Source organism: Podarcis pityusensis, assembly GCF_964106645.2.
Source record: "Podarcis pityusensis genome assembly, chromosome: 5".
Taxonomy (NCBI): Eukaryota; Metazoa; Chordata; class Lepidosauria; order Squamata; family Lacertidae; genus Podarcis; species Podarcis pityusensis.
In genome coordinates this window covers 16145126-16172317 of record NC_138032.1, presented here as the reverse complement: position 1 = coordinate 16172317, position 27192 = coordinate 16145126, and the positions used below count along the sequence as shown (strand labels likewise).

At 44.0% G+C, this 27192-nt stretch overlaps 2 protein-coding genes across 10 annotated transcripts in view; one reads left to right on the top strand and one right to left on the bottom strand.

Moving 5' to 3' along the window:
* Window positions 1–27192, top strand: part of LOC308478297 (uncharacterized protein) — a 241812-nt gene that overhangs the window by 200821 nt on the left and 13799 nt on the right. For 5 of the 8 annotated variants that reach the window (XR_013987025.1, XM_081007739.1, XM_081007743.1 and 2 more), the window contains 7 exons: window positions 4467–4595; window positions 13363–13491; window positions 15674–15802; window positions 16026–16154; window positions 18004–18132; window positions 18751–18879; window positions 20951–21082. Coding sequence is in view for 7 of the 8 variants with exons in the window: in XM_081007739.1 (XP_080863865.1) it covers window positions 4467–4595; window positions 13363–13491; window positions 15674–15802; window positions 16026–16154; window positions 18004–18132; window positions 18751–18879; window positions 20951–21082 (906 nt within the window). In the remaining variant the exon portion in view is untranslated. The remainder of the gene's footprint in view (window positions 1–4466; window positions 4596–13362; window positions 13492–15673; window positions 15803–16025; window positions 16155–18003; window positions 18133–18750; window positions 18880–20950; window positions 21083–27192) is intronic. The other 3 variants (XM_081007741.1, XM_081007740.1, XM_081007742.1) reach the window with 3 other exon arrangements.
* Window positions 4627–27192, bottom strand: part of LOC308478497 (uncharacterized protein) — a 65177-nt gene continuing 42611 nt past the window's right edge. Inside the window, exon 5 of one of the 2 annotated variants that reach the window (XM_081008353.1) lies at window positions 4627–5458. In XM_081008353.1, the coding sequence (XP_080864479.1) occupies window positions 5447–5458 (12 nt within the window). In that variant the 3' untranslated portion in view covers window positions 4627–5446. Of the gene's footprint in view, window positions 5459–24092; window positions 24641–27192 lie in introns of those variants that run through there. The other variant, XR_013987059.1, reaches the window with a different exon arrangement.

Below are 27192 nucleotides of genomic sequence, written 5' to 3'. Positions count from 1 at the left end.
GGAATGGACACATCTATTAATGGTCTGTTGTTGCTTTTTCTGCATGTTTCACCCGGCGTCTGATTTCTGCATTGATCCACAGTTGTTGTTTTTAAAAAAGCATTGCCTCAATGTACATATTTGAATACGTGTTTTTTTTCCCTCTTTAATATACTAAAGCTGCCAAAAACTGGTGCCACAGCATTTGGAGAAGGGCAAAATCTGCTGGAGAGCAAAGTTATGATCCTCAGTAGGGATCTGAGTAGTGTGCATCGTAGCAAAAAAAATATTTTTAAAAATGCAGAGATGAAATTATTTGCAGCTTCCCTACCTGGCATCTGATGTGAACAGACTGTGAACTCTTAGGACCCCTGGCAGAATGTTCTGCAACTCAGTGGGACTCCGCAGAATACGCATAATAGTTCCTCAGTGGGGACGCTTGGGGAAGTAATTCTTTGCAAATTCTGATACAAAATTGACCCTATCTGTAGGTCTGCAGACTAATATGCAGAACCAGGTGTTGATATAACGTTGCAGTCCAATTCTTGGCTTTAAAAAGAAGTACCAAAATCATGTCAAAATGTGTATTTTAGGATATAACACAAATGGAATTGCATGCTTTGCAAGAAAACACACTCCAAAGTGCAGATTTAAACACGAATTCTTTGCAGATAGATGTGGAAGCAGGATAGAGTATGTGCAAAGCATTTTAGAGAGTTCTAACTCCCACACTAAATCTATTGTTCTTGTTATGTTACTTTGTAAGGCAAGTACATAAGGAGAAATCAAATGCCTGTGTTTTAGTATCTGAGCAAATTGTAATTTTTGTGTGTGTACCTGTGGTGCCCTCTAGTGGAAACGAGGCCAATTTGCACCTTTGACGAAAAATACCCAGGAAGCTCTTTGTTTCCCCTAGGATACAAAATAAATAAATCTTAACACCAGCAGTATCACAATAAACTTTATTCAGCTCAAGTGAAAAACGAAAAAGCAGTGAGCTAGCCTGCCTGTTCCTTATGGCCAGAGTTTTAAAAGACAAAGGAGAAAAATAAGTTGCTGGTAGGAATGAGGAAGAAATTTGTTTCATATCACATGCAAAGATGAGCTTGCCTACTTTGGGATTTACAGATGCAGGGAGCAATTTCAGAAGGGATCAAATAGTTGGAACCCTCCTGTTTCAGCAGTCATATTCCTTTTTGGGGAACAAAACAAAGGAGAAGCCATAGGGTGCCACCGCCTGATTGTGGTGTAATGCTTAGCAAGGCCAGAGCTCAGGGATGATGGGAGTTGTAGTCCAACAACATCTGGGGACCCACAGGTCGAGAACCGCTGGCTTAGTGTGTCAGACTAGGGCTTGGAAGGCCAGGTTCAAATCCCCACTTAGCCATGTTGTTGTTGTTGTTGTTTAGTCGTTTAGTCGTGTCCGAATCCTTGTGACCCCATGGATCAGAGCACGCCAGGCACTCCTGTCTTCCACTGCCTCCCACAGTTTGGTCAGACTCATGTTAGTAGCTTCGAGAACACTGTCCAACCATCTCGTCCTCTGTCGTCCCCTTCTCCTTCTGCCCTCAGTCTTTCCCAGCATCAGGGTCTTTTCCAGGGAGGCTTCTCTTCTCATGAGGTGGCCAAAGTATTGGAGTCTCAGCTTCAGGATCTGTCCTTCCAGTGAGCACTCAGGGCTGATTTCCTTAAGAATGGATAGGTTTGATCTTCTTGTAGTTCATGGGACTCTCAAGAGTCTCCTCCAGCACCATAATTCAAAAGCACCAATTCTTTGGTGATCAGCCTTCTTTATGGTCCAGCTCTCACTTCCATTCATCACTAGTGCCAGAATAGGATAGGTAAACACTATTAGGGGTTGGGGGACATGCTCAGTGGTCTTGATGCTAACATTCCTGGAGGCACCATCTGCAAGCATGCCATTCCCATTCCATTCCAAGTGTCTCGATTTTCCAGGGACATTCCCAGAATTACAAAAGCCATCCCGGCTCCTGACCTGATCCCAGAATGTCCCCATTTTTCCTGCCAGGGCTGCCGCCTGCCAAGCTCAAGAAGGAGGGTGAGCCGGCATTTGTCCCAAATGGCAGTGGCAGTGAAGGAGCATCCCATTGCCTCTCCATGGCCTCGGAGGGGAGAGGTGGCTATCCCTGAAGCCTTTGGAGCGCAGCAGGAACTCGCACTGCGCTCTGAAAGCTTCGGGTTCCTTTCGCTGAAGCCAGGAGAGCAAGACTCTCCTGGCTTCAGCAGAGACGGAGAGAGCGCAGCGCCCCTTCAGCCAAGTGGTAGGAGAAATGTAAGGGGCTCTGTTTCTCCTGCCGCTTCGCTGAAGGGGCGCTGAGCAGAGAGGGGGAGAATTTTTTTCCCCTTGTTCTCCCCCTCTAAAACAAGGTGCATCCTATGGTCGGGTGCGTCCTATGGAGCAAAAAATACGGTATATCCTGCCTTTCTCCGAAGTACTTAACTGTGATCTCCCACAACACATGGGGTGAATAGAAAAAGAGAGCCTAACTCCCCCTCCCCAAAATGTTTGGAGCAAGTAAGAGGATTTACCATATGGGAGCCTGTTAAGGTTGCCATGATTTCAACCAGCCACCACAGCTATGCCATAAACAGGAGCTTTGATGTGTCAATATTTGCTGGTTCTCGCCATACAATTAAAAAATCACCTGTTGATTTGTGCATATTAAGTTGCAGTTAAAGACACAGGAGCAGACCATGATGGAGTGTTACTTGTTTTCTTTATTATTTATTTAATATGGTTTTATTGATTTACAATATACAACAATTACAGAAAAAGAGAAAAAGATACAAAAGCAAAAATTCAACTCTCCCCACTCCAGGACGGATCAATCTAGTTAAGTCTGCCAAAGTCCAGCCTGTGATTTCAGTAGTTGCCATTCTTGAGGGTAATCAGTAAAGGATTTTATAAAAGGATGCCATATTTCAACAAAATCATATACACCATTTGTTTATTCAGTGCATGTAATCTCTTGGTTATTTTTTCTGATACAGCAATAGGCCATATATTCTGTTTCCAATGAGAGATACACAGATCATAGGATCACAGAACTGTAGAATTGGAAGGTACCCCCAAAGCATCCATGACAGATGGCCATCTAAACCTCTGCTTAAAAACCTCCAAGGAAGGAGGCTCTGAAAAGATATTCCAATCCTTTTCAATTCTGTGCCATTCGTAGGTGTGCTGCTACTAAAAGAAAAGTAATTAGTTCTTCATAGCAAAGGTCAGATTTCCCTTCTTTAAAAATAGCGAACAATCCCAAACCTGGGGTACATTTCACATGTCATGGAAATTCTACTCAGTATTGATCCAGAGCAGATTCCAGCATATAGTGAGCAGAGTAAAAACTTAAACACATTGCAGGATTCCCAAAAAATAGACCAGAGGCAGTTAATATTTCATCCAGCAGAGCTTTACTGCTACTGAAGGCAAATGAGCATAATGGTCACAAATCCAATACATTCAGGATTGGCACTGTCCATAAGAAATCCAGTTGCAGCAGACTTAACTTAAACCTACAATAACTTATAGTAAGTCAAAACTTTAACACTAAGCATACTATGTACAGACCATCACACCAGAAGGAAAAGAGATAAAGAAAGTGAAACCCGGGCTCCTTCTGGCCTCACTATTATAGTCAACATGACCTTGGCAGAAGAGATAACAGAACCAGTTTAAGCCATCTGTACTCAGCTTCTCTGAAGGTATAACCCAAACATTACAAACCTTCTGCTTGCTTCTTTCATACAGAGAAGCTTCCAGAACCCTCTCGAATTAATTAAATAGGAAAGATCTCTACACATCAGATCAATACTTTCTGTCCTAAGAAATGCAAACTGACACATTTCATATGTATTATAGCTTATTTCTGTAAATACCCTCTCCCAGAAGGGCTTTATATGTTCACGCATCCACCACATGTGAAATGTTGTTCCTATATTATTGTGCCCTCTGCTGGAGTGTTACTTGTTTTCTTTATGGATGATCTGTTGGAAACCCTAGAGCTTAACATGCTTAATTGATGAGTAATTCACTGGCATGGTCACAACACACTATCACCTGGACTTCCTTTGAAACATTGTGGATTGGGTTGGAGTGCTGATCTCATTTGTGACCCATCAAGTGAAATGTCTGACTAGTGTATTGTGTTCAGCATGGTGGGTCGTGACTGAATCAGTATCTGACTAGACGTTCCGTGCTATTCTTTCAGCAGCATAATTTTCTGGCTAGCATCAAATATGTTATTTATACATTTTCATGCTGAGGGAGGCCAGTTTTACAGTCCAAGCACCGCTTTGCCTCCGGTGCAAGAGACAGACTCTTGGATCAGCTCTTAACTAAAACGTAAATGTGTGCATTCCCCTGTTACTTCCTAAAAGCTCTGTTTTGGGGAAGGCGAATATTGCTTGCCAGATAGATAGATGTATACACAAATGAGTATCACCATCTCATCATTTTCCATCTTCAGCTTGTCCAGATGGCTTTTTTGGGCTGGACTGTCACCAGGTGTGCGACTGCAAGAATGGAGCTGTCTGCAATCACATCGATGGAACCTGCCAGTGCCTCCCTGGCTGGATCGGGCCCAGCTGTGAGCAAGGTTTGTATACTAATGAGAAAGCGTCTCTCTAAATCTCACCAAACTCATCCGTGTTTGCATACCAGATCTGTGTGCAGATGCAGATCTGTGCGTGCAGCGTGATTTATGCAGAATGTTTGCATGCAAGCACCATGATTATACATCATATTTTTCATGATTTTGGGGGGCATTCCCCTCCAAGAGCTCGCCTGTGGAGCCCCAAATCTTCATTTTAGTGCTCCTCTCAAGTTTAATAAGCAGGCTGCAAGCTGCTGGGAAGACGATGAGCAAGTTAACTTTGATGTGTATGTGCTGTTGCTTATGCGTGCATAAAACACTTGACAACAGCTGTAGAGTATATTTCTTCCTTTTTTACATAAATAAAAAATAGCAAGGGTTGATTCATAAGGTTATGATGATTCAATTATTGTATGATGGTCTAGCTATTTGAAATTATTACCACATGTTGGCTGCAACAGTTGTCTCCTACATTTTGCTAATCCCCACATCCACAGGTTATCCAAATCTACTTCTATGGCAATAGAGGGGGGGAGGGGTCAATTGAACAGCAGATAGTCCCTTGGCGCATTGGCTTTGAAATCACAGTATGCTGGGATCTGAATGGAAATGGGTTGTGGGAAGGACTCTTGGATGCAAGCAACTCTTTAGCGATCACAGCAGATAGATCAGTTTCATAATCCAGTTCCACATGGATCCAACAGTGTGGCGATTGTGCAAATCAATCTCTTCCGTGGAAGATCTTTGTCTGAATTTATCATTTGATGTAGACAGAATGTAACAATAACACTTCTCTTCTGCAATAATTGGTTATGCTTATTCTGTTGATGCATTCTCTTGATGGACATGTTTAGCTATGGCCTTTCCTATACAAAAAAAAAAAAAACAATTAAGCATTTGCCATACATAAACAATGGAGAACAGCTGGATCCTCTGAGGTAAACATTGCTTGCAACTGAGGCACGATGCCCGGCGAGTTGGTGTTGTGAGTCGGCTTGGCGTGTTTGGTTGCTGCTGTGTGCAAAAACTTCTCTGCCAGAACTTGCTTCTATCATTACAGAATATTCAACAAAGCCATTATGCTTCTGAGAAATAAGTGGATCAAGGGAAAGATTAAGGGCTATATCACTTACTGCCCCATCCTGTAGTAAGAGCATGCGTTCTTGCAGGCTCAAACTAATGCACCTGATGTATTCATAATGGGTTTTGCAGCTAAAAGGCACCAGCACTGTGCCCTGCTAGCAAAAGCTCTGTACCCCTCCACAGCAACACCTACTGAGAAAAGGGTATAATAAACTGGTCATGCTGTGCTCCATCGGTGCCAGGCAAAACAAGTTTACATCCATTTTTTAATAGAAGATAATTCACAGTAGTAGATAGATTATATATAGACAGGCAACCAAACGTGTCCCATATCAGTCTCTACAGCCACAGCAGGTGGCGTGACCTTCCGACAATTTGACTTTACCCCCAAAGGCACAATCCTCCACTTGTCTCCCGAGACAGACGGATGCCAGCAACAATACAGAGATAGAGATATATGATTACAGGTCCGTGATAGAAGAGCACGTGTTTTGCATGCAGAAGGTCCTGAATGCAGCTTTGGCAGCATCTCTAGTTAAAAGGAACAGGTAGCAAGGGATGTGAAAGACCTCTGAGATCCAAGAGAGCCACTGCCAGTCAGAGTAGGCAGTATTGAGCTAGATAGACAAATGTTATAAGACGGTTTCTGGCATTTCTGTTTGCATTGAGTTTGTAATTAGCATTCTGAGTCCAAAGGGAGGTGTATGCACCAGGACTTTATTTTTATTTTTAATCCTCCTCCTAACTTATTCCTGAAGGTGGGGTAACGAACTGCTGGCAGAAGGAAACATCACTGCCTTCCCTCCCCTTGAACATCTATGTGTTGTTGTTGTTTAGTCGTGTCCGACTCTTTGTGACCCCGTGGACCAGAGCATGCCAGGCACTCCTGTCTTCCACTGCCTCCCGTAGTTTGGTCAAACTCATGCTGGTAGCTTCGAGAACTCTATCGTCCCCTTCACCTTGTGCCCTCCATCTTTCCCAGCATCAGCGTCTTTTCCAGGGAGTCTTCTCTTCTCATGAGGTGGCCAAAGTATTGGAGCCTCAGCTTCACGATCTGTCCTTCCAGTGAGCACTCAGGGCTGATTTCCTTAAGAATGGATAGGTTTGATCTTCTTGCAGTCCATGGGACTCTCAAGAGTCTCCTCCAGGACCATAATTCGAAAGCATCAGTTCTTCAGAGGAACATCTATGTAGCCCAACCTTTATAATGGGTAGAAAACTGGATCTGGCTGGTAGGCCAGATCCTTAACTCCACACACAGCCGTGGGCCAAGTATGATGCCACCTTTCAATCACTTGATGTCACAAAGACATCAGGTGACACTTTGTCTATCTGCTTGTTTGGTTGCAAGTTGCTTTGGGTTGCTCTGGGCAATAGAAAGTGACTGAAAAGATTCAGTGAATGAATGAATGAATGAATGAATGAATGACTGTTTGCCCTTATGTTTCCCAAGTTTAGTACTTTCCCAAGTGCTGACTATCAACTCATCAGTGGTGCCTGCAAAGCACCTTCCATCCAAACCCTGACTTTTCCTGACCCACATCTGACATCATATATGACATCAGGTCTTAGCATCATATAATTGGAGGGTTGGAAAGGGACCACAAGGGTCATCGAGTCCAACACCTTGCAATGCAGGAATTTTTTTAGTCATGTAGGGAAGTTGCCAGAGCCCAACTACTTGGAATCAGTGCCGCCATCTTGGTTCCTCCCTGGTGCAAGGCCCACTTAAGACATCATTGATGAGCATTAAGGCATTATTGATGCCAATCTGGGCTCCTTCAAGCAGAAGGGTGGGAATATAAATTCAATAAATAAATAAATAAATATTGCCTCTGACTTCTCTAAGCTGTACACAAATAAATGAGCTACATAAGCTGTAATATGATAGCTCAGGAGACCGGCCAGCTCTTTAAGTCAGTGAACCTCTTGCCCCAAATTGGCCATCTCTACACCACTTGCCCCAAGAAATAGTAACAGCACCTTCCCTAGGCAGAGGTGTCCAAGGGCTCCCAAAAAACTTAAGCCAGCTTTGTAGATTGCAGAGCACAAATTCTCTTTCTCCGTATTCTCCATGTAACAGAAGCCATTATGTGGCCTTGTTTCCGAGCCTCCAGCAGGTAACACTTAAGAACATTGTCAGGTTTTCTTCCTTGGTGGTGAGGGCCGGAACCTCGCTTTTAAAAACCGTTCGACTTGAAAGATCACCACAGCACACCACATTCTGCAGTTGCTCAGTGGACACTTTACTTTCATCATTTGTTAGCAGAGCTACTCAAGAGGAAGGTTCTTCACCTCTGTAGCTGCCCTCTAGGTTTCGTGAAATATGGGCCTATTGTGTTACCTCGTATAAGAGCCCAGGCTGTTACCAAATCAGAACGGTGATAACTTTTCTTCAGTCACAGACCATTTGCTGTGACTTTCCAAATATTTGTGAAGTTAGCAATCAATCAGCTTAGTCTTTGTTTCTGGACGATTTATTTCATTTTCTTTTTTTAAAAGGCCCTGCAAGCTTTCTTTCTACATATTAAGTTTAATTAAGAAACAAAACCCTTCATCTTAAGCCATGCCTGTCTCCTTCATCTTCCCATCAAAGTGTACTGTACTCGTATCCAAAACCCACTATTTGTCCTTGCGTGATGGGACCATTAAAGCTTTCTGCACCACCTTTGATTTATTTTGTGCACTAGTTAAGGTGCCACAGTCTTTGCAACTTCGTTTGCCTCCGAGTTAAAGGGATAAGGTCAAACAACAATGCAAAGAAGGTAGCCCCCTTTGCCTCTTAGCTAAACAGTGAATCATCGCTTTGATTTAAAGACTGGCCAGTAATGCCTTGTAATACACGGGTGACACTGCTGGTTTCTTCCAAAGGTTGCTATTAAAGCAGTCGGGTGATGGCTCGCTTCCAGGTCCTCTGGCAACGCACGACAACATCGTATTTATATGCAGGCCTCGCGGTGCTGGGTGATGGAGAGATCTTCTCCTAAGAGAGAAGTAAAAGGTTTGGAGGGGAGCGCAAGACTGGCGCATAATTGAGACAGAAATTGATTTGCTCTAAGACTTAATGCTATTAAAAGCCGCTGGCTTAGGGAGGCTGCTCAGCGTGAATGAAAAAGCTTTTCAAAATTATTGATAAGGGAGGATGCAACCCATCTGCTGAGAACTTGCCAACAAGCGGGAATAAAATATACGAGCCCCTTTTGCTCGGTTAGCAGGCAGAGGGCACCAGCACCTGCAGGGTGAGTCTGAAGCACTGAGGCAAACGGCTGCAACATTGATGAGCTTCACTCGTAGCCAGGGCTTACTTGGACTGAAGAATTCAGAAGGCGCGAAAATGGCTGATTCAGCTTTTGGGACAATAGAAGCCACTAATGCTTGTATCTGAGGCCAGGTTAGATGTTTTAAGAACATATATCCTCCTCTCCTTTTCCCCATAGCATTTCTTCAACACGTAGCATGATATGACCATGCTCTGGGGTTGTACTCTGTTCCCTGCAGTTTCATGTCCTTGGACAGCAGCTTGCTGGGGATGGGATGCTGTGATGTCACATTTTGCATTACTAGGTGCTACCAGAGGAGGGGGAGCAGGATAGAGGGGGCTGCTGTATTCAACATCACCTGCATCACCCTTCTAACATCTGGTTCTGCTCTGTCTTAAATATCCACACCTGGCCTTTGCTTCACCACTAATGTTGTCGTTGTTTAGTCGTGTCCGACTCTTCGTGACCCCATGGACCAGAGCACGCCTGGCACTCCTGTCTTTCACTGCCTCCCGCAGTTTGGTCAAACTCATGCTGGTAGCTTCAACAACACTGCCCAACCATCTCGTCCTCTGTCGTCCCCTTCTCCTTGTGCCCTCAATCTTTCCCAACATCAGGGTCTTTTCCAGGGAGTCTTTTCTTCTCATGAGGTGGCCAAAGTACCGGAGCCTCAGCTTCAGGATCTGTCCTTCTAGTGAGCACTCAGGGCTGATTTCCTTAAGAAAGGATAGGTTTGATCTTCTTGCAGTCCATGGGACTCTCAAGAGTCTCCTCCAGCACCATAATTCAAAAGCATCAATTCTTCGGCGATCAGCCTTCTTTATGGTCCAGCTCTCATTTCCATATATCACTACTGGGAAAACCATAGCTTTAACAATACGGACCTTTGTTGGCCAGGTGATGTCTCTGCTTGTTAAGATGCTGTCTAGGTTTGTCATTGTTTTTCTCCGAAGAAGCAGGCGTCTTTTAATTTCGTGACTGCTGTCACCATCTGCAGTGATCATGGAGCCCAAGAAAGTAAAATTTTTCACTGCCTCCATTTCTTTCCCTTCTATTCGCCAGGAGGTGATGGGCCCAGTGGCCATGATCTTCGTTTTTTTGATGTTGAGCTTCAGACCATATTTTGTGCTCTTCTCTTTCACCCTCATTAAAAGGTTCTTTGATTCCTCCTCACTTTCTGCCATCAAGGTTGTGTCATCTGCATATCTGAGGTTGTTGATATTTCTTCCGGCAATCTTAATTAAAGCACCATAATTATTACATAAAACAAATAAATGAATTACTGCTTAAAGAGAAGTGTGGTGCATTCAATACAAAATGTTACCGAAATACCACTTGAATACAACACAATGATGCTTTGAATGAAACGATGGAGGGAAAGCCCTTTGCCATGACATCGTTTATTTCTAAATGGGCATTAACTGGAAAAGGGGTATGTGCATGTGCGTGTTTTAATCAGTTGGGGTTTTTTAATTAGCACTAAAACACTTTTCTCGGAGTATGTGTGCACGTGTGAAATGTCACTTGCAGTGTTTTGTGCCTACTAAGCATGCCCAATCTTTATTGCGCTATTTTGGGTCCTGATTTTTAACAACTTTTTGTACTTCTGCAAACTTATGAGTTACATTGAGTGCGCTGATACCTCCCCCTTCCAGCTAGGTGCCCTTGGTTACTGTGCTGTTGGCACCCTGAGAGTGAATTCATCATTAGTTAGAGTGACAATGATGTTCTGCAGTTGAGGACCAGCATTTCAATAGGTTCCAGAGCTGAACTCTGGCCAGCAGCCTTGGATCAAAGCGAGTCAGTGATGGCTCAGTGCAACACAATGAAGATAGGCTTCCTTGCACATCCCTTTGGCAGAACCAGCTGTTCTTGTCTAGTACTCTAGAGGGCACCCAAAGGCATTTGTTCAGCTGTCTAAAGTACCAGAAGTTCTGCATCTGTCATGGCAGGCCTTGCTGGGTTGGGACATGGCCAGCAGGAAGTTCACCTGCCAGCCATGCCTAGAGGATGTGGAAGAGAAAGAACAGATGGCTCAAGCCAGCATCCTACATCCCATGCTGCAGAGCAGGGACATAAGCCAGAAAAATATAGAAAGGAAAACCTTAAATAGAAGTCAGGAACGTTCAGGATCTCTACCCCAGTCATAGATTTGTGACCTCAGACAATTGCTGTGTCTGTCTTTTTTCCTCTAATAGCCCCAAGCCATTGACCCAAGGAGAAAAATACAAGGTCAATGAAAGCAGGAGGAATCCTCCCCATTTCAGACCCATTCACATGGGTGACATCAGTTGTTTACATACAGTGATTGCTTATTGTCCTACCATGGGAGGGGATGCAGGTGGCTCTGTGGTCTAAACCTCTGAGCCTCTTGGGCTTGCCAACTGGAAGGTTGGCAGTTTGAATCCCTGTGACGGAGTGAGCTCCCGTTGCTCTGTCCCAGCTCCTACCAACTTAGCAGTTCAAAAGCACGCCAGTGCAAGTAGATAAATAGATCCTGCTGTGGCAGGAAGGTAAACAGCATTTCCGTGCGCTCTAGCTTCCGTCATGGTGTTCTGTTGCGCCAGAAGTGGTTTAGTCATGCTGGTTACATGACCCGGAAAGCTGTCTGCGGGCAAACACCAGCTCCCTCCCTCCCCACCTTTACCTTGTGGCAGCTGGCAACACATGTTAAATTTAAACATTAGCCCCAGGTGCTATATATCTGCATAAGTAGAGTCACACAGAGTCATGTATGATATAATAATAATAATAATAATAATAATAATAATAATAATAATATGTTATTTATACCCCGCCCATCTGGCTGAGTTTCCCCAGACACTCTGGGCGGCTTCCAATCGAGTGTTAAAAACAATACAGCATTAAATATTAAAAACTTCCCTAAACAGGGCTGCCTTCAGATGTCTTTTAAAGATAAGATAGCTACTTATTTTCTTCACTTCTGAAGGGAGCGCATTCCACAGGGCGGGCGCCACTACCGAGAAGGCCCTCTCTCTGGTTCCCTGTAACCTCACTTCTTGCAATGAGGGATCCGCCAGAAGGCCCTCAGCACTGGATCTCAGTGTCAGGGCTGAACGATGGGGGTGGAGATGCTCCTTCAGGTATACAGGACTGAGGCCGTTTAGGGCTTTAAAGGTCAGCACCAACACTTTGAATTGTGTTCGGAAACGTACTGGGAGCCAATGCAGATCTCTCAGGACCGGTGTTATGTGGTCCCAGCAGCCACTCCCAGTCACCAGTCTAGCTGCCACATTCTGGATTAATTGCAGTTTCCGGGTCACCTTCAAAGGTAGCCCCACGTAGAGCGCATTGCAGTAGTCCAAGCGGGAGATAACTAGAACATGCACCACTCTGGCAAGACAGTCCGCAGGCAAGTAGGGTCTCAGCTTGCGTACCAGATGGAGCTGATAAACAGCTGCCCTGGACACAGAATTGACCTGCGCCTCCATGGACAGCTGTGAGTCCAGAATGACTCACAGGCTGCGCACCTGGTGCTTCAGGGGCACAGTTACCCCATTCAGGACAAGGGAGTCCCCCACACCCGCCTGCCCCCTGTCCCCCAAAAACAGTACTTCTGTCTTGTCTTGTCAGGATTCAACCTCAATCTCCCTATGAGGGAGAAAATGTAGGATTGCAATGTTGTATCAGACCAAAGGTCCAGTAAACCCAGCTCTCTTTTCATGCATTAGGCCACAGGTCTGACTCTGGATAAAACAGCTCTCCGCATTCTAGCAGATCAGACTTTTTCTTCCTGCTCTGAGCATGGTGATAAAAAAGAGGAGACAAAAGAATACTGAACTGCTACTGGTATCAGAATAAAGCATGCAAATTATGCAGTTTCACACGAAATGTTCCTTTGGACACTTGGTGCAAACGTGTGCATGGTTTGTTTTTTGAGAGGAGTTGGTGCTGTATTTGCACATTTTAGTTTATTTGTGCAGAGCAGGAACCCAAGACTTGACCATATCACCTTTGCTTCATCCCTTTGAGAGGGGCCTGATACCATATCAGCCTCATTTGGTATTACAGTGATTCTGCCAGCAGCAATAAAGAAAAAGCCTGGCTTTGCAGAAGAGTTTCCAAACAAACAGCCCGTCAGACTGGCTGTGGCAGTTTGTTTTATACCCAGACATTCTGTTGGAAGAAGACAGCTGATCTATCACGCAAATGATTCCAATTGTTACTTTCTAAGAAAAGAAAAAAAATCACCATTCAAACTGTGTTATGATGATACATATTTGTGGGTCTGTTTGTCAGTCGCAATGAATATACAAACACATGTGCGTGACTTGAAAGTATCGCCCATCCCGAATCAGTTCCCTCTCTTTATTTTCCTTGAATTGAGTTCCAAATGAATTTGATGTGTCCTTTGATGTCTCGTGATTGGGCTTTATGGTTCGTTTTCTCTCTTTCCCTCTCTCCAGCTTGTCACATTAACACTTACGGACAAAGCTGTCGTCAGCGCTGCAATTGTAAGAACGCAGCACTCTGTGACCACATCACTGGAGCATGCATATGCACAGCTGGATGGAGAGGACCGGTCTGTCAGGAAGGTACATTGTGGATTTAAATTTGGGCCTGGTTTGGCCAAACAGTAGATCAAGGTGGCAATGAAACAAAGGTCTGGTCTTCATATGCAGTAGAATGAGATGGAAAGGTAAAAAAGGCAAAGCACCCCTTGACGGTTAAGTCCAGTCACAGGCGACTATGGGGTCCGGTGCTCATCTCATTTTCAGGCCGAGGGAGCTGGCGTTTGTCCACAGACAGCCTTCCGGGTCATGTGGCCAGCATGACTAAACCGCTTCTGGTGCAACGGAACATTGTGACAGAAGCCAGAGCGCACAGAAATGCTGTTTACCTTCCCGCCGCAGTGGTACCTATTTATCTACTTGCACTGGTGTGCTTTTGAACTGCCAGGTTGGCAGGAACTGGGGCAGAGCAGCGGGAACTCACCCCATCGCACAGATTCGAACCGCCCACCTTCCAATTGTTACCGGAAAAATCCAAGGGCTCCCTTGGACAAAATAAAGACACCAACCAGGATAACTTGGAGCAAAACAGCAGCCTGTAGGCTTGGCCTTTATTGAACTGTTGCAACAGGGTGTTCCCCTCACTTGCAAGAGAGAGGAAAGACCCAGAAAGATGGTGTGCAAGACCTTATAAAAACTTTTGAAATTCCCATCCTCTAGGTCAAGCCCACCCCCAGAAACATCATGCATACATTACAGAAAGGAGGGGTTGAGGGAGGAGTTGTGGTGGTAACCTGAGTGTCCTGTCACCTGGCTGGTTCCTCCTTTCCCCCTGCCCGTGAGTCACTTCCAGGAGACAAAGGGGAGTTGGCAGTTTCCTGCCCCCAGAGGGAAGATCTGATCATTGTCCTTTGTTTCAGTCCATGCTGAATCCACTCCCATATGCAAGTTCTTTGTGATCTTGATGGTCTTCTGTCTAGGACCATCAGGGTTGGCATAGCAACTGGGCAGGGCTCCTGTGGATGTGCTGGGACAGACCAGAACCAAGCCACCCCCCTTTGATAGTCCTTGTCATATGGAGTAAAATAAAAATGGAACAGTGCAAATCCGATGTATGGTTGATTTTTCTATGAATTTATAACAGAGGTGTGGCATATGTAGTGTGTGAGTGTGTGAAGTTTGTACAAACTGAATGATTGGGGTGGGGGGGTTCCTGCTACACAATCGGCAAGCCCAAGAGGCTCCATGGTTTAGACCACAGCACCACCCACGACCCCAGTGAGATGGTAGAGACTTAAGGTAGTAAAATAGCCGGTACCACTTGTGACAGCAGGTAGGGACGCCATTTTTTAATGCATAAAAACACCGCCTGCAGGTAGGAGATTCAGATGTCAGTGAGCAGTCTGACTGGGACCCTTTTACATTAGATCAGAAGTCACCAACCTTTCTGGGCTAGTGGGAACATCTGGAATTTTGAGAAAGTGTTACGAGCACAAATTAGCCGTCATAGGGGTGTGGCATAATGCAAAATGTCTGCTACATCCAAAAGAGCAGGAAAAGAGGCTGGACAAAATGGTAGAGGCATGCCCCATGCCATCATTGTCCCTGTTAACGGGAGAAAAGAGAGCAGCATCAGCCCAACGACACTAAATTATATTAGTTTAACCCAAATATCTTTTGATATGGTCATGTTACAACTTTTTACACTGAACATTTCCCCACCTCCCATATCCCACATTTCATTGGATGCCAGGATTGCATTCTCACCTTCCCATCCCAAATGTATTTTAAATTGTTGTAACCCACCCTGGGACCTTGGGGTGAAGAGAAGTCAATAAATTAAATTCATCATCATCATCATCATCATCATCATCATCCATTCAGAAATAAGGAGAGGTATAGATAGCTTCTCTGTATGAGCAGGTTTTAAATAGATAATGGTGCGAGTTTGTTGTTGTTGTTGTCAAACCAACACTCACAAGTTAAATTGCAAAATGCTCAAACCACACAGTTTTAAGAGCATTTGCTGTTGTGGCTGCTTTTCATGCCTCAATAACAAGAAATTCCTGAGGAATAATAGTGAGCAAGGGCAGCTCCCTACTCTGGTCTCCCTTAATGGCACTCTTGAACCCAGGAGGTACGAAAAGCATCCTTTGCAACAGTCGAATGCAGAACATGCTTCATCCTCATTTTTTAAAATGATTCCTATGCACAATTTTAGTGATGGTCCTTTCATGTTAAGCTAAAAATATATTCTTGTCCACAGCCTGCCCTCCGGGTCTGTATGGTAAGGACTGCCTGCAGCATTGCATCTGTCAAAATCAGGCTACTTGTGATCCCGCGACTGGAGAGTGCCTATGCCCCAAAGGTTGGACCGGAATAGCCTGTGAACTGGGTAAATTTGAGAAAATATTGTCAATATTGCTTCCATATTCATTTCAGTTCATATAATGGCTCATCCCCAAAGGGCTTGGGTGAGTAACAGTACGCTAGCAGTAAACCTACATTGGTTAAACTCGATCTAAGCAGAGCTGAAGGTCAGCTGCCAAGACTGAGTTCTTTTCAGGCTGGACAGTTTCATTCATAAACTAGTGAAAGTCTGTTCTTTTTCACTGCAGAGTGTGAAGCGGGGAAGTATGGAGAAAGGTGCCAGCAGAGCTGCAGCTGTAGCAATGGTGGAATTTGTGATCATCGTTCTGGGAAATGCACTTGTCGTCCAGGCTGGATTGGGGACCATTGTGATACTCGTAAGGATCGCAGTTCTTTTAACTTTATAAAAGGCCCCTGTGATAATCAAAAATATTTGTGTCACTGTATCCATTTGTGATTATGTGCCATTTCTGCACTCGCTACATCTTGCTGTTAAGTGCCTTTGCACTCTCCCACATAACTTTTGGTCCTGCATCAAGCCAAAAGATAGGAGCTCTAAAGCTGCAGTAATGATATCCGTTACACTGGAGCCTTTGCACTGGTGTTTAATGGGACTTCGGTAAAAAGGCCTAAATCAGGCATAGGAAAACTCGACCCTCCAGATGTTTTGGGACTACAGCTCCCATCATCCCTTACCTAGTCCTGACCTAGTCCTGTTAGCTAGGGATGATGGGAGTTGTAGTCCCAAAACATCTGGAGGGCCAAGTTTGCCTATGCCTGGCCTAAATGAATGGTTTCAGGGTTTCCGTCTTAGGGTGCAATCTAAATGAGCGCCCTCTGGTGGTGGGCAACAACAGTGGCTGCAGTGGAAGGTAAGGAACACAATGACTTGGTCTGATGCCATTGCACAAGAGCAGAGAAACTGGTTCAGGATCCAGTGGTTCCTGGGCCAGCTCCATTTTGCTCTCGCCCTGTCTTGAAGTGACCCATTTTGGGGCTTTCTGTGGGTTCTCGCCAGCAGAAATACTCCCAGTGGACCTACAGCCCACCATAAGCCAGTTTTGGATTGCTCTGTTTGTGTATTATGTTGCTGACTGAATCAAAAGCTTGATCTGCGTTCTCTGATTCTTTGCCGTCCTTTCAGGTATGGGGACTCCTGTCTTCCTTTTCCCCCTTTCAAGGTATGGCTTCTTTCTCCTCCTTCTAAACCTATCATCTCATTCCTTTACATACACACCTGCTCTCTTTCTCTTCAGGTGAAAACCGAAGTCAAGGACCCCGTTGTCTATTATGCTTGATGGTAGACAGTGGGACCCTTGACTTTGGTTTCCACCTCTGTCCTAAATCTTGAATAGCTCACAAATAGGCCAAATGCTTTACAGAAACTAGGGGTGGATAGATCACTCAGTTTCTGGTCAGTGCCACTTTCACATTTCACTTTCACACTGAGGTCCAGCTCTGAGGGCCTTCTGGTGGTTCCCTCCCTGCGAGAAGTGAGGTTACAGGGAACCAGGCAGAGGGCCTTCTCGGTAGTGGCGCCCGCCTTGTGGAATGCCCTCCCATCAGATGTCAAGGAAATAAACAACTATAAATAACAAATTGTTATTATTATTATTATTATTATTATTATTCACATGTGTTCATTCAAAAGTCTGTTCCATCTCATTTATGTGTAATTTTATTTTATTTTTAAACTACACAAAATTTGTATATAAATGGTCACACTGTCATCTTTGTATCTCAACTCTTCTTTCATCTGTGGAATTCTCCTAAGTCCAGCTTGTTTCGTATATTAGCAAACTGATGTGTCTACATTCATAAGGATGTAGCGCTACTAAGAGTAGACCCGTTGAAATTAAGCCAGGTCCATTAACTTCAGGGGGTCTACTCTGAATAGGACTCGCATGAGAAACTTTCAAGACCCCTGAGTTATGAAAAATACCCAGAGAGCATGTGCAGCATGTGAAGGCCTCGACTGTGTGTGGCTGGACACTCATAATATAGATAAAACATTCTAGAATTTTGCTTTACAGGGTTTAACTCTGTGCCACACCTTTCAGATTACAAATCCCGACCTTCAGCGCGGCACTCATAATTTTGAGATGTCCCTATTGATAAATATTGACTATTTCCTGAGGTGGTGGTGGTTGCGCTCAAATTATTCAACCCCCTGCCCTCTGGGAGAGAACGTATTCATTTTGCTTGTGTTTCACAATTTATCCTCAGCTTGTCCAAATGGTTCCTTTGGGGAGAGGTGCGAAGGGCTGTGTGACTGTGAGCACAGCTCCTCCTGCAACCCCCAGACTGGAGTGTGTCACTGTGAAATGGGCTGGAGAGGAGAACAGTGTGACAAGCGTAAGTTCCCATTAAGCCCTCTCTCGCTCTGTGACATCTCAAATCCCACTGATCTGAAGTTGTCCATAGTTTTCCAATAAATGAAGGCTGGAGAGCCTAGTCAAACCATGCTCATTTGGGCTATTCTCTCTCCCCCCCCCCCCGCCCACAGTGTTTTCTTGGCTTGTGCATGGGTCACTCAACTTGTTTATCCTGAGCAGAAGCTGCTGGATAACACTGCAGACAACAATAGGGGTTGAACAATGGCATGTGCAGGGGATAATTCTAGGGAACAGCAAGAGGGCCATTTGGAGCCGTAGGGAGAGGGTGGGTCACAGTACTTAGAAGTACAGTGCTACCTCAGGTTGAGTACTTAATTCGTTCCGGAGGTCCGTACTTAACCTGAAACTGTTCTTAACCTGAAGCACCACTTTAGCTAATGGGGCCTCCTGCTGCCGCTGCGCCGTCAGAGCACGATTTCTGTTCTCATCCTGAAGCAAAGTTCTTAACCCGAGGTACTATTTCTGGGTTAGCGGAGTCTGTAACCTGAAGCGTATGTAACCTGAAGCGTATGTAACCTGAGGTACCACTGTATATTCAGACTTCTAGCAGAGATGGCTTTGCTTTTATTTTCTCCAGCTTGCCTACCTGGCTACTATGGCAGCAATTGCACTGAGCGCTGCAAATGCCCTCCAGGTGTCCCTTGCAACCACATGAGCGGGGAGTGTGGCTGCCCTCCAGGTTTTGTGGGCAGTGGCTGCGAAAGAAGTAAGTCCCCTAATGTTTGTGTGTGTGTGTGTGTGTTTTGTCATGAAGGAATAAGGTTATTCATTCATTCGTTCATTCATTTGTTCATCACCGGAATCTGTATAACTGCTTAATTGTATAAAGCTCTCTAGTCAGTTAACATAAAATAAAACTTACATTACAACTCTGGAGAGAAGTCAGAGTTAAAAACAAGCTGACATGAGAAGAGGTTATAAATATGCATCAAGAAAGTGAAATCTTAAAAAGTTTTAGGTATCTGGGTAGACTTGCCTAGACAAACAAGCTTTTAGCAGGCACTGAAAACAATACAGTAAAGGCACCTGCCTCGTGTCAATGGGCAGGGAATTCCACAGTGAAAGAAGTGAAGAATGAACAGTATGTGGAGCGAGGTGGTTCATTTAATTAAAATCTATACCTCAAATGTATACCTTATTTATAAATTTTGAGGAACTTCTGGCATAAAGCAGCTTACAATAAAAACCAACCCCTACCTGACAATAAGATATGCAAATACAAAATACAGCACAAGAAAACAATGAACCAGCATGGAAAGTGGAGTACAGAAATAGAGTATCTAGCATAATGATATAACTGTAGAGTTGGAAGGGACCACGAGAGCCATCTAGTCCCACCCCCTGCAATGCAGGAATCTTTTGCGCAATGTGGGGCTCGAACCCTGAGATGAAGAGTCTCATGTTCTACCAAGTGAGTTATTACAACACATAAAACAGTCGGAAGGCACACCAACAAGAATCTCAGAGTGGCTAATTTGAAAAGGCTTGGGAGAGAGCTGCAAAGGAGAAAGAGGGTAGCCCATAAACCAGGCTTCCTCTAACTTGGCCCTCCAGATGTTTTTGAGACTACAATTCCCATCATCCCTGACCACTGGTCCTGCTAGCTAGGGATCATGGGAGTTGTAGGCCAAAAACATCTGGAGAGCAGAGTTGAGGAAGCCTGCCATAAACCCAGGACACAGAGCAGGAACCTATGGATTCCCATTACGTTCAAACTGGACCTTACTGAGATTTTGACTCATTGAACCCAAAGGGTGCTTCGCATGTGCAGTTCTTGCTTTGAAGGTCTATAGTGTTTTGTACACATGATTTCCTCCAGTGCCCTAGCAGGTGCAGAAATGGAGCATTGACTTCTCCCACCCCACTTGAGGCCGGTTCATACATGCCCATTCATCATTTGCCGACTGATCCGTGAAGTGATGTCTCTCATATGTGAATGGGCATCACAGATAGCACTTTCACATCACTTCAAAAATGCTATGCAATTAGTTTCAGTGTTAACTTTAACCAATTCATGTTAATGGATTGGTTTAACATCAATTGGTTTAACCGCCTGGGATAACTCAGCTGGTAGAACATGAGACTCTTAATCTCAGGGTTGCGGGTTCAAGCCCCACATTGGGCAAAAAGATTCCTGTATTGCAGGGGTTGGACTAGATGACTGTCATGTCCCTTCCAACTCTACAATTCTATCGTTCTATGTGAGTTGTCATGTGACATGATCAAGTGTCCTTGCATGTGTGAACCAGCCCCTAAGTAACTTGGATGCTTTCCCATGACATGTCACTGGAAACACACAATTTAAACATACACTTGTATTTGTGGTGGAGAATAGCTCACATAGCATGAACCGCAGACTTTTAGCATGAGCTCCCCGCCAGGGCAGAGAGAGAGAACCAGGAAAGAAACAGCACAAGCATTTGACGCTGACTTGAAGCTTTAAGGCATCTGTGGGCGAGAGAGTCACCACGCATATTTGGGAGACTCTCCTGAGTTTTATTATTTTAGTCGATTTTCCTTGACATCAACCTATGACTTTCTCTAAGTGACAAGAAAATTGCAACTGGCCCATGACAGTTGGGCACAAATTGACTGAGCAAAACAAAATCAAACCACAAAGTAATCCCCAAGCAAACGTAATAAACCCAAAGTCCCAGAGGGCAGCATTCTTCTGCAGGCAGCGGTCTTATTGAATAAATTCTACCCGGCTCTTTGTTTGAGCACTGTGTTTACCAAGACAAATGTAATTCATCGGTTTACATTTCCTCTTCCCTCAGCTTGTCTGCCAGGCACATATGGGGAGAACTGTAACCAAGTATGTCAGTGCTCTGGAAAGAATGAAGAGTGCCATCATGTCACCGGCAAGTGTGGCTGCCTGCCAGGTTACTACGGAATCCGCTGTGACCTTCGTAAGTGTCACTCTCGCTTCATCAACATTCGCCTTTGCTTGATTGTTAGGATCAGATTTGAATAGGGACTTGGCCCTTCGTTCTCTTAACAATGGTGGGGCTCTTCCTAGGTAATGCAGAGCAATGTTTTATACCTATATTCACGTGATTATATTTTAAAATATCTGTTCTAGTTTTTCTGGCACGCTAATAATAATAATAATAATTTATTTATTTATACCCCACCCATCTGGCTGGGTTTCCCCAGCCACTCTGAGCGGCTTCCAACAGAACACTAAAATACAATAACCTATTAAACATTAAAAGCTTCCCTAAACAGGGCTGCCTTCAGATGCCTTCTAAAAGTCTGGTAGTTGTTTTCCTCTTTGACATCTGGTGGGAGGGCGTTTCCACAGGGCGGGTGCCACTACCAAGAAGGCCTTCTGCCTGGTTCCCTGTAACTTGGCTTCTCGCAGTGAGGGAAATGCCAGGAGGCCCTCGGCACTGGACCTCAGTGTCTGAGCAGAACGATGGGGGTGGAGACGCTCCTTCAGGTATACTGGACTGAGACCGTTTAGGGTTTAAGTAGGTGATGTGTTAGAAGTTAAACACCATTTTGAACCATTTGGGCCATCGTATTTGCAACCTCAAGCCAGCATAAGCCAGTGGGGTTGTTGTTTTTATTTTGATTATATATTTTGTGGTTTTATATTCTGATTTTGTTCTGTGAATCGCCCTGAGACCTCTAGGTATAGGGTGGTATATGAATTCAATAGATGATGATGGTGGTGATGACAATGATAATAATATTGGGAAGTCTGGACTTGGACCTCGGAACGTTGGGTACTATTTGTTGGTCAGTCATGAACTCACACAGACCACGTTGCCCAGCCTCTATTCTTCATCTGTAAAATGGGAATTACCAGGCCCAAATCTCATGCTTGTTTTGATGTGGCACAGCCATTGCAAAATGATTTCACTTAATTCCATGTGGTGAGTGGTTCTTGTTTGTGCGTGTGGGTTTACTCTCCATGTTGACAGCTGATATTAATAAACTCAGATAGTTTGTTCCAAAGTGTGCATTTCCAAGCGCAGTGCAGAAGGAAATTTGTATCCACAACTGCTGTCTTGGTCTACATGTCTGGTGTCATACTTTGCTTTAAAACGGCTGTGGAAATGCTTTTTAAAAAATCTGTGCAACCAGGGTTGATAACATTTACAAATTGGTACTGCGTCTAAATTTACAAATCACACAGGGTTACAGATTTAAGAGATAGAGGCTGTGAGTTGGCAAACCCAGGTTTAGTATATATTTATGTGCATATTTATACTCTATCTGTCGTTTTTCACTTTAAAATGTTCTAAACCACATTAAGCCCATGGGACAGGGTGGGATATAAATTTAAATAAAAGGACTGATTTATAGGTGGGAAGAATTTATTGCAAAGCACATTCTGCTGGGTAAAGGACTCTTTCCCAATTATCCGTTAACAATTTTATTAGTGCTAAAAGCATTAATTGGTGGATTGGTATGATGAATCAATCAGCATATTTATCACTGACTTTAAATGGCTGTAATTGATTATCTCTTCTGTAAAAGGGTGTTCAGTACAGTTGGCAGCGTAGAAAACAAGCTGGGTGCATCTTCTTGATTTAGGAAATATGCTTGGCCTAATTTTCCTTATCAAGTGACATTGATATTAATTGATATTTATTTCTGATAGTGAATATGAGAGTTGCTACTGCAAAGCAAAATTAGATACTACATACACTTCAGAGATAATGTCCCTGGGAATTTTGAGGGAAGTCAAAATATTTTTGGTAAAATTAAAAGTTTGTAGGGAGAAGTACCCATCTCTAAAAGCTGTTTCACATATCTCCCATTGCCTCTGACTCGCACACACTACCCCCAAAAAGTTTCCCAAAAGCTCAAAGCATTCAACTGAGCGTGGATGGTGGTTATAAAAAAGACATGCTGCAAGTAACAATAAATCAAAAGCAATCTGTTAAAGTCAGCCTTTACACTGCACAACCTTCATAGGAACAATCAAATTAAAACAAATTGCTGTCCTGAGTCAAGGAATGCAGAGTAACCTGAAGGACAGACCACCAGTTGGCCAAGACTTTCTTCATAATAACTTTTTTTCTAAATCAGCAAAGCCATGTGTCTAAGAGTGACTTCCGTGAAATGATTTGTGGAGTGGAACAAAGATGATGAATTATAAGAAACACGAACTGATCTGGCTAAAAAGGAGGATTATAATTCATTATCTTTTTATTTGCAGCTTTAAATTAGCATTTTTTTTCTTGCTGTTCACATCCTCTTCCAAGAATAAAACACCTTCCCTTTAGTTCACAGCCTGGATTTTTTTTTTTGGCAGGCTGTGTGTGATGCACATAAATTGGGAGTTATTCTGGTGTGCCCCATTCTTTCTGCACTGATCTTACAGGAAGACAGGGCCTTTTAGCCCAGGGCTAAAGACATTGGGTGAGTTCACACATGCATGCACATTGCTTGCTTTCTGTCTTTGCAGCTACTGAATGTGTGAACAACCACCAGTGTAAAGCAGTGATCTGATATGGGATGATCTGAGCGTTCTCCCTATGGTGTTTGAGCGGCCATAGGCCATTCAAGCATGCAAGTCAACCCTTGATGCCCCACTCCGCAGTTGATGGGCATGCAACTGTGAACGGGCTGAGCATACATCCAGGGCTGCCTCTGTTCTTCCACGGTAGACAGAAATTTGACTTTTCTTTTACAAAAGGGTGGAAGGCTTACCTGCACCCATTTGCAGCAAACAATGGAAACCATGGCTGGAGGAGTGGTGGTAAATGTGTCCTCCCTCACACTACTGCTACAGCAAGGATTGTTGGACTCCCACTCCCATCAGTCCTGTATGATGGAAGTTGTAGTCCAGCAATATCTGGAGGGCTGCTGGTTCCCTACTCCTGCCCTACAAGATCCTGTGAAGTTGCACAGATATTTCCAGATCAAGTCCTGTGGATTGGTCCCGTGAAACTTTCAGTCCAATAAAAGGGCATACAGTGTGAAATACATCGTATAGTAATTGCAGATGGATTGCCTCCTGCAGTTGCAGTCCAGCACAGCATTACAAGTATTTACATTCTGTTTATTTCATTGGGACTTAACAGGCACATACATTTCTCCTTGTCAGTTGTTCATATTTACAAGAGCAGAAACTAATTTAATGATTTACTACTTTTCAGTAAATCATAATAATAATTAACTGTTGGAAGATGCTTCGTTCGACCCTGGCTAGCTTTATTGCAAAGCCTTACTGCTCATGAAAAGGATATTTGCACTGTTCTTGGACACCATCTGTTTATCTTACTGATGCTCTTGTGGAAGGCTCACACCACTGGAATGATGGTTTCACAGCAACAGCAGCTTGGCAAATGGTGACGAGAGGGGTAGGAGAGGAGATAAGACATCTGCAAGGAAGCATAACTGGAAGATCCTCTGAGAATATGGTAGCCCCATGTATCCCACATTGACATCTGTACCAAACACAGGCCAAACTTGCTCCTTCCTATGGATGATTCAGTGCATTGGGCAAGCTAAATGAGAGAATGGAGGAAATGAAAGAAATAGGATTCTCCGCTCCCAAATCATATCTTTGCTCTGCATTAGCATACCTGAACCTGTGTATCTATGGACTCTACTACTGAAAACACATCTCAGTAGCAGAATACATGGTTTTCATCTTTAGTCTTGGCTAGCCGGTCTAGGAAACACTCATGCCTGAGATCATGAAGTGCAAATTACTAGACAGGACCAAGCTAGATGCCTCTCAAGAATGGGCACTTCCAAACAGTCTGTTTACTGAGCATTCATCTTCATTTTTTTGCAGTAAGGTTTTTGATGGCATTGGCTATTTAATGAGCATTCATTCTGATTTGTCTATGTGGAGGTTAGATGATGTTATCAAATCAACTATTATTCCATGTTTTCCAGTCACTTATCACAAAAAGCTAGAAATCTGGGGGAAGTGGGTTTGTTGCAGGAGACCTCCCAGTTAACTATAACTGCACGACCTGAATTTGCTGGCATGCCATCGAACCTTACCTGAAAAGAGCAACAATCTGTTCACATGCTTCTTTGTATAATATTTAGATTGGCCCTCTGAGCTGAGGATATTAGGGTCAGTCAGAGATAGCCAAGGTGGTACCCGCTAGAAGTTGCTGAGATGCATTTCCCACCATCCCTGACCATTGGCCATGCTGGCAGGGACTGATGACAACGGTGGTCCAAAAACATCTGGAGGGGACCTTGGGTTAGATGTACCAACAGTCTGTTTTAGTGTAAGGCGGCTTCATGCACCACAGAACACTGGTGCTTGGTTGGAGATTAATGCTGAAAAGGGGACCCCTGTGGTCAAGCCATTAGCCTGGTGGGAATGTAAAAAGGTGAAAAGCTTCTGGGAGATGATATATAATGAGATGAAAAAAATGCTGAAATATACATTTGTAAAGAAACCAGAAGCATTTGTACTGGGCATTGTTGGGAGTGATATAAATAGAAAGGAACGTAAGCTCTTTTTATATGCAATAACAGCAGCAAGAATATTATTGGCCCAAAAATGGAAGCAAGAAGAATTACCGACGATTGAAAAATGGAGGATGAAGTTAATGGACTATGCAGAACTAGATAAACTAACAGGAAGGATTCGAAACCGGAGGGACCAGAAATTCACGGAAGACTGGAGTAAATTTACGGATTATTTGAAAAGTATTTGTGAAGATCAGACGACGTTTGTAGGTTTGCAAGATATATATAAAGCCTGGTTTGGCCAAGGTTGCAGGTTCAATCCCCCCCATATTCCTGCATTGCAGGGGTTGAAGGAGATGGTCATTGGGGTCCCTTCCAGTTCTACAATTCTATGATTCTGCTATCTCCAGAGCAGGGACATTTAGTATGCTTTAAAAAAAAAAATTAGTTTGGGAGTGTACAAAGCCTCTCCCAAAGAACTTGAGCTGGATTGAGTCCAACCAGCATGTGGTTGGATATGGCTGGAAACCTTTCCTGGCAACAATTGCTATACTTATAGTACTATGAGAGGGAGAGAGAAAAAGCAGCACAAGAAATTATCCATAAAAGGTGTAGCTGGCTGGTAAGCAGAGGCTTTTAGCCGCCAAGAGCAACTGGGCTTTCATGTTCTCGAATTTTGGAGTGAAGAATTGAAATAGTGTCTTGGCAGGGACCAAAGGAAGCAGATAGCCTAGCAATAAGAATCGTTTTATTCACCCATAAATCAGTGCAAGGGCATATATGTCTGATGCACGATAGCAACACACCCCAACATCTAAATTTGCTCTAGTGAGCAGTAAATGTCATGGCATTACTCAGCTGTATCCAGATGAAAGGCACACCGAAACAAGGTGTTTGAATGGCAACAAGCATTGGTTAAGGGTGGAGCTACACATTAAAGAGACCAGGAACGGATGCTGAAAAAGCCAGACTCCTGTTCCCCCAACCCCAGTGATGCTAGGACCTGGCTGGAAAAGGAGGCACCATAATGATACCAGGACACTGATCAGTTGAACAAAGTGTTAGGATGGGGGGTAACTTGGCTGATTTCAGTGGTAGCTCCATGATCTTCTTAATTCCTTCTTAGGAGGAATTAATGTCTAAAGAGCTGTCACAAGGAAGATGGAGCAAGCTTGTTTTCTCCCAGTCTCTAGGCTAGGACCCAAACCAATGGATTCAAGTTACAAGAAAGGAGATTCTGACTAAACACCAGGAAGAACTTTCTGACATTAAGAGCTGTGGAGGGGACTCCCACAACAGGTGGTGGACTCTCCTTCCTAGGTGGTTTTTAAGCAGAGATTTGTGACCATGGGTCCGTGTGGCCTTCAGTCCCGTCCCCCAAATGGACATGTTGGGCAGGGTGCTAGGAGGGCCACAAAAAACTGTGATACTCAGATGCTGCTTTTATATCTCGACCACACCTACTTTGACAGGCCATTCCCAGAGGGTTGACTATGGGTGAGTGTGGCAATCAACCATTTCTGCTTCAGCTGCAACAATGTGTGATTTTTCCCTTAAAGCAAATAGTAGTTTGAGATTCACCTTAGGACCACAGCAGAGAAGAAAAGGGTAAAATTGCCTG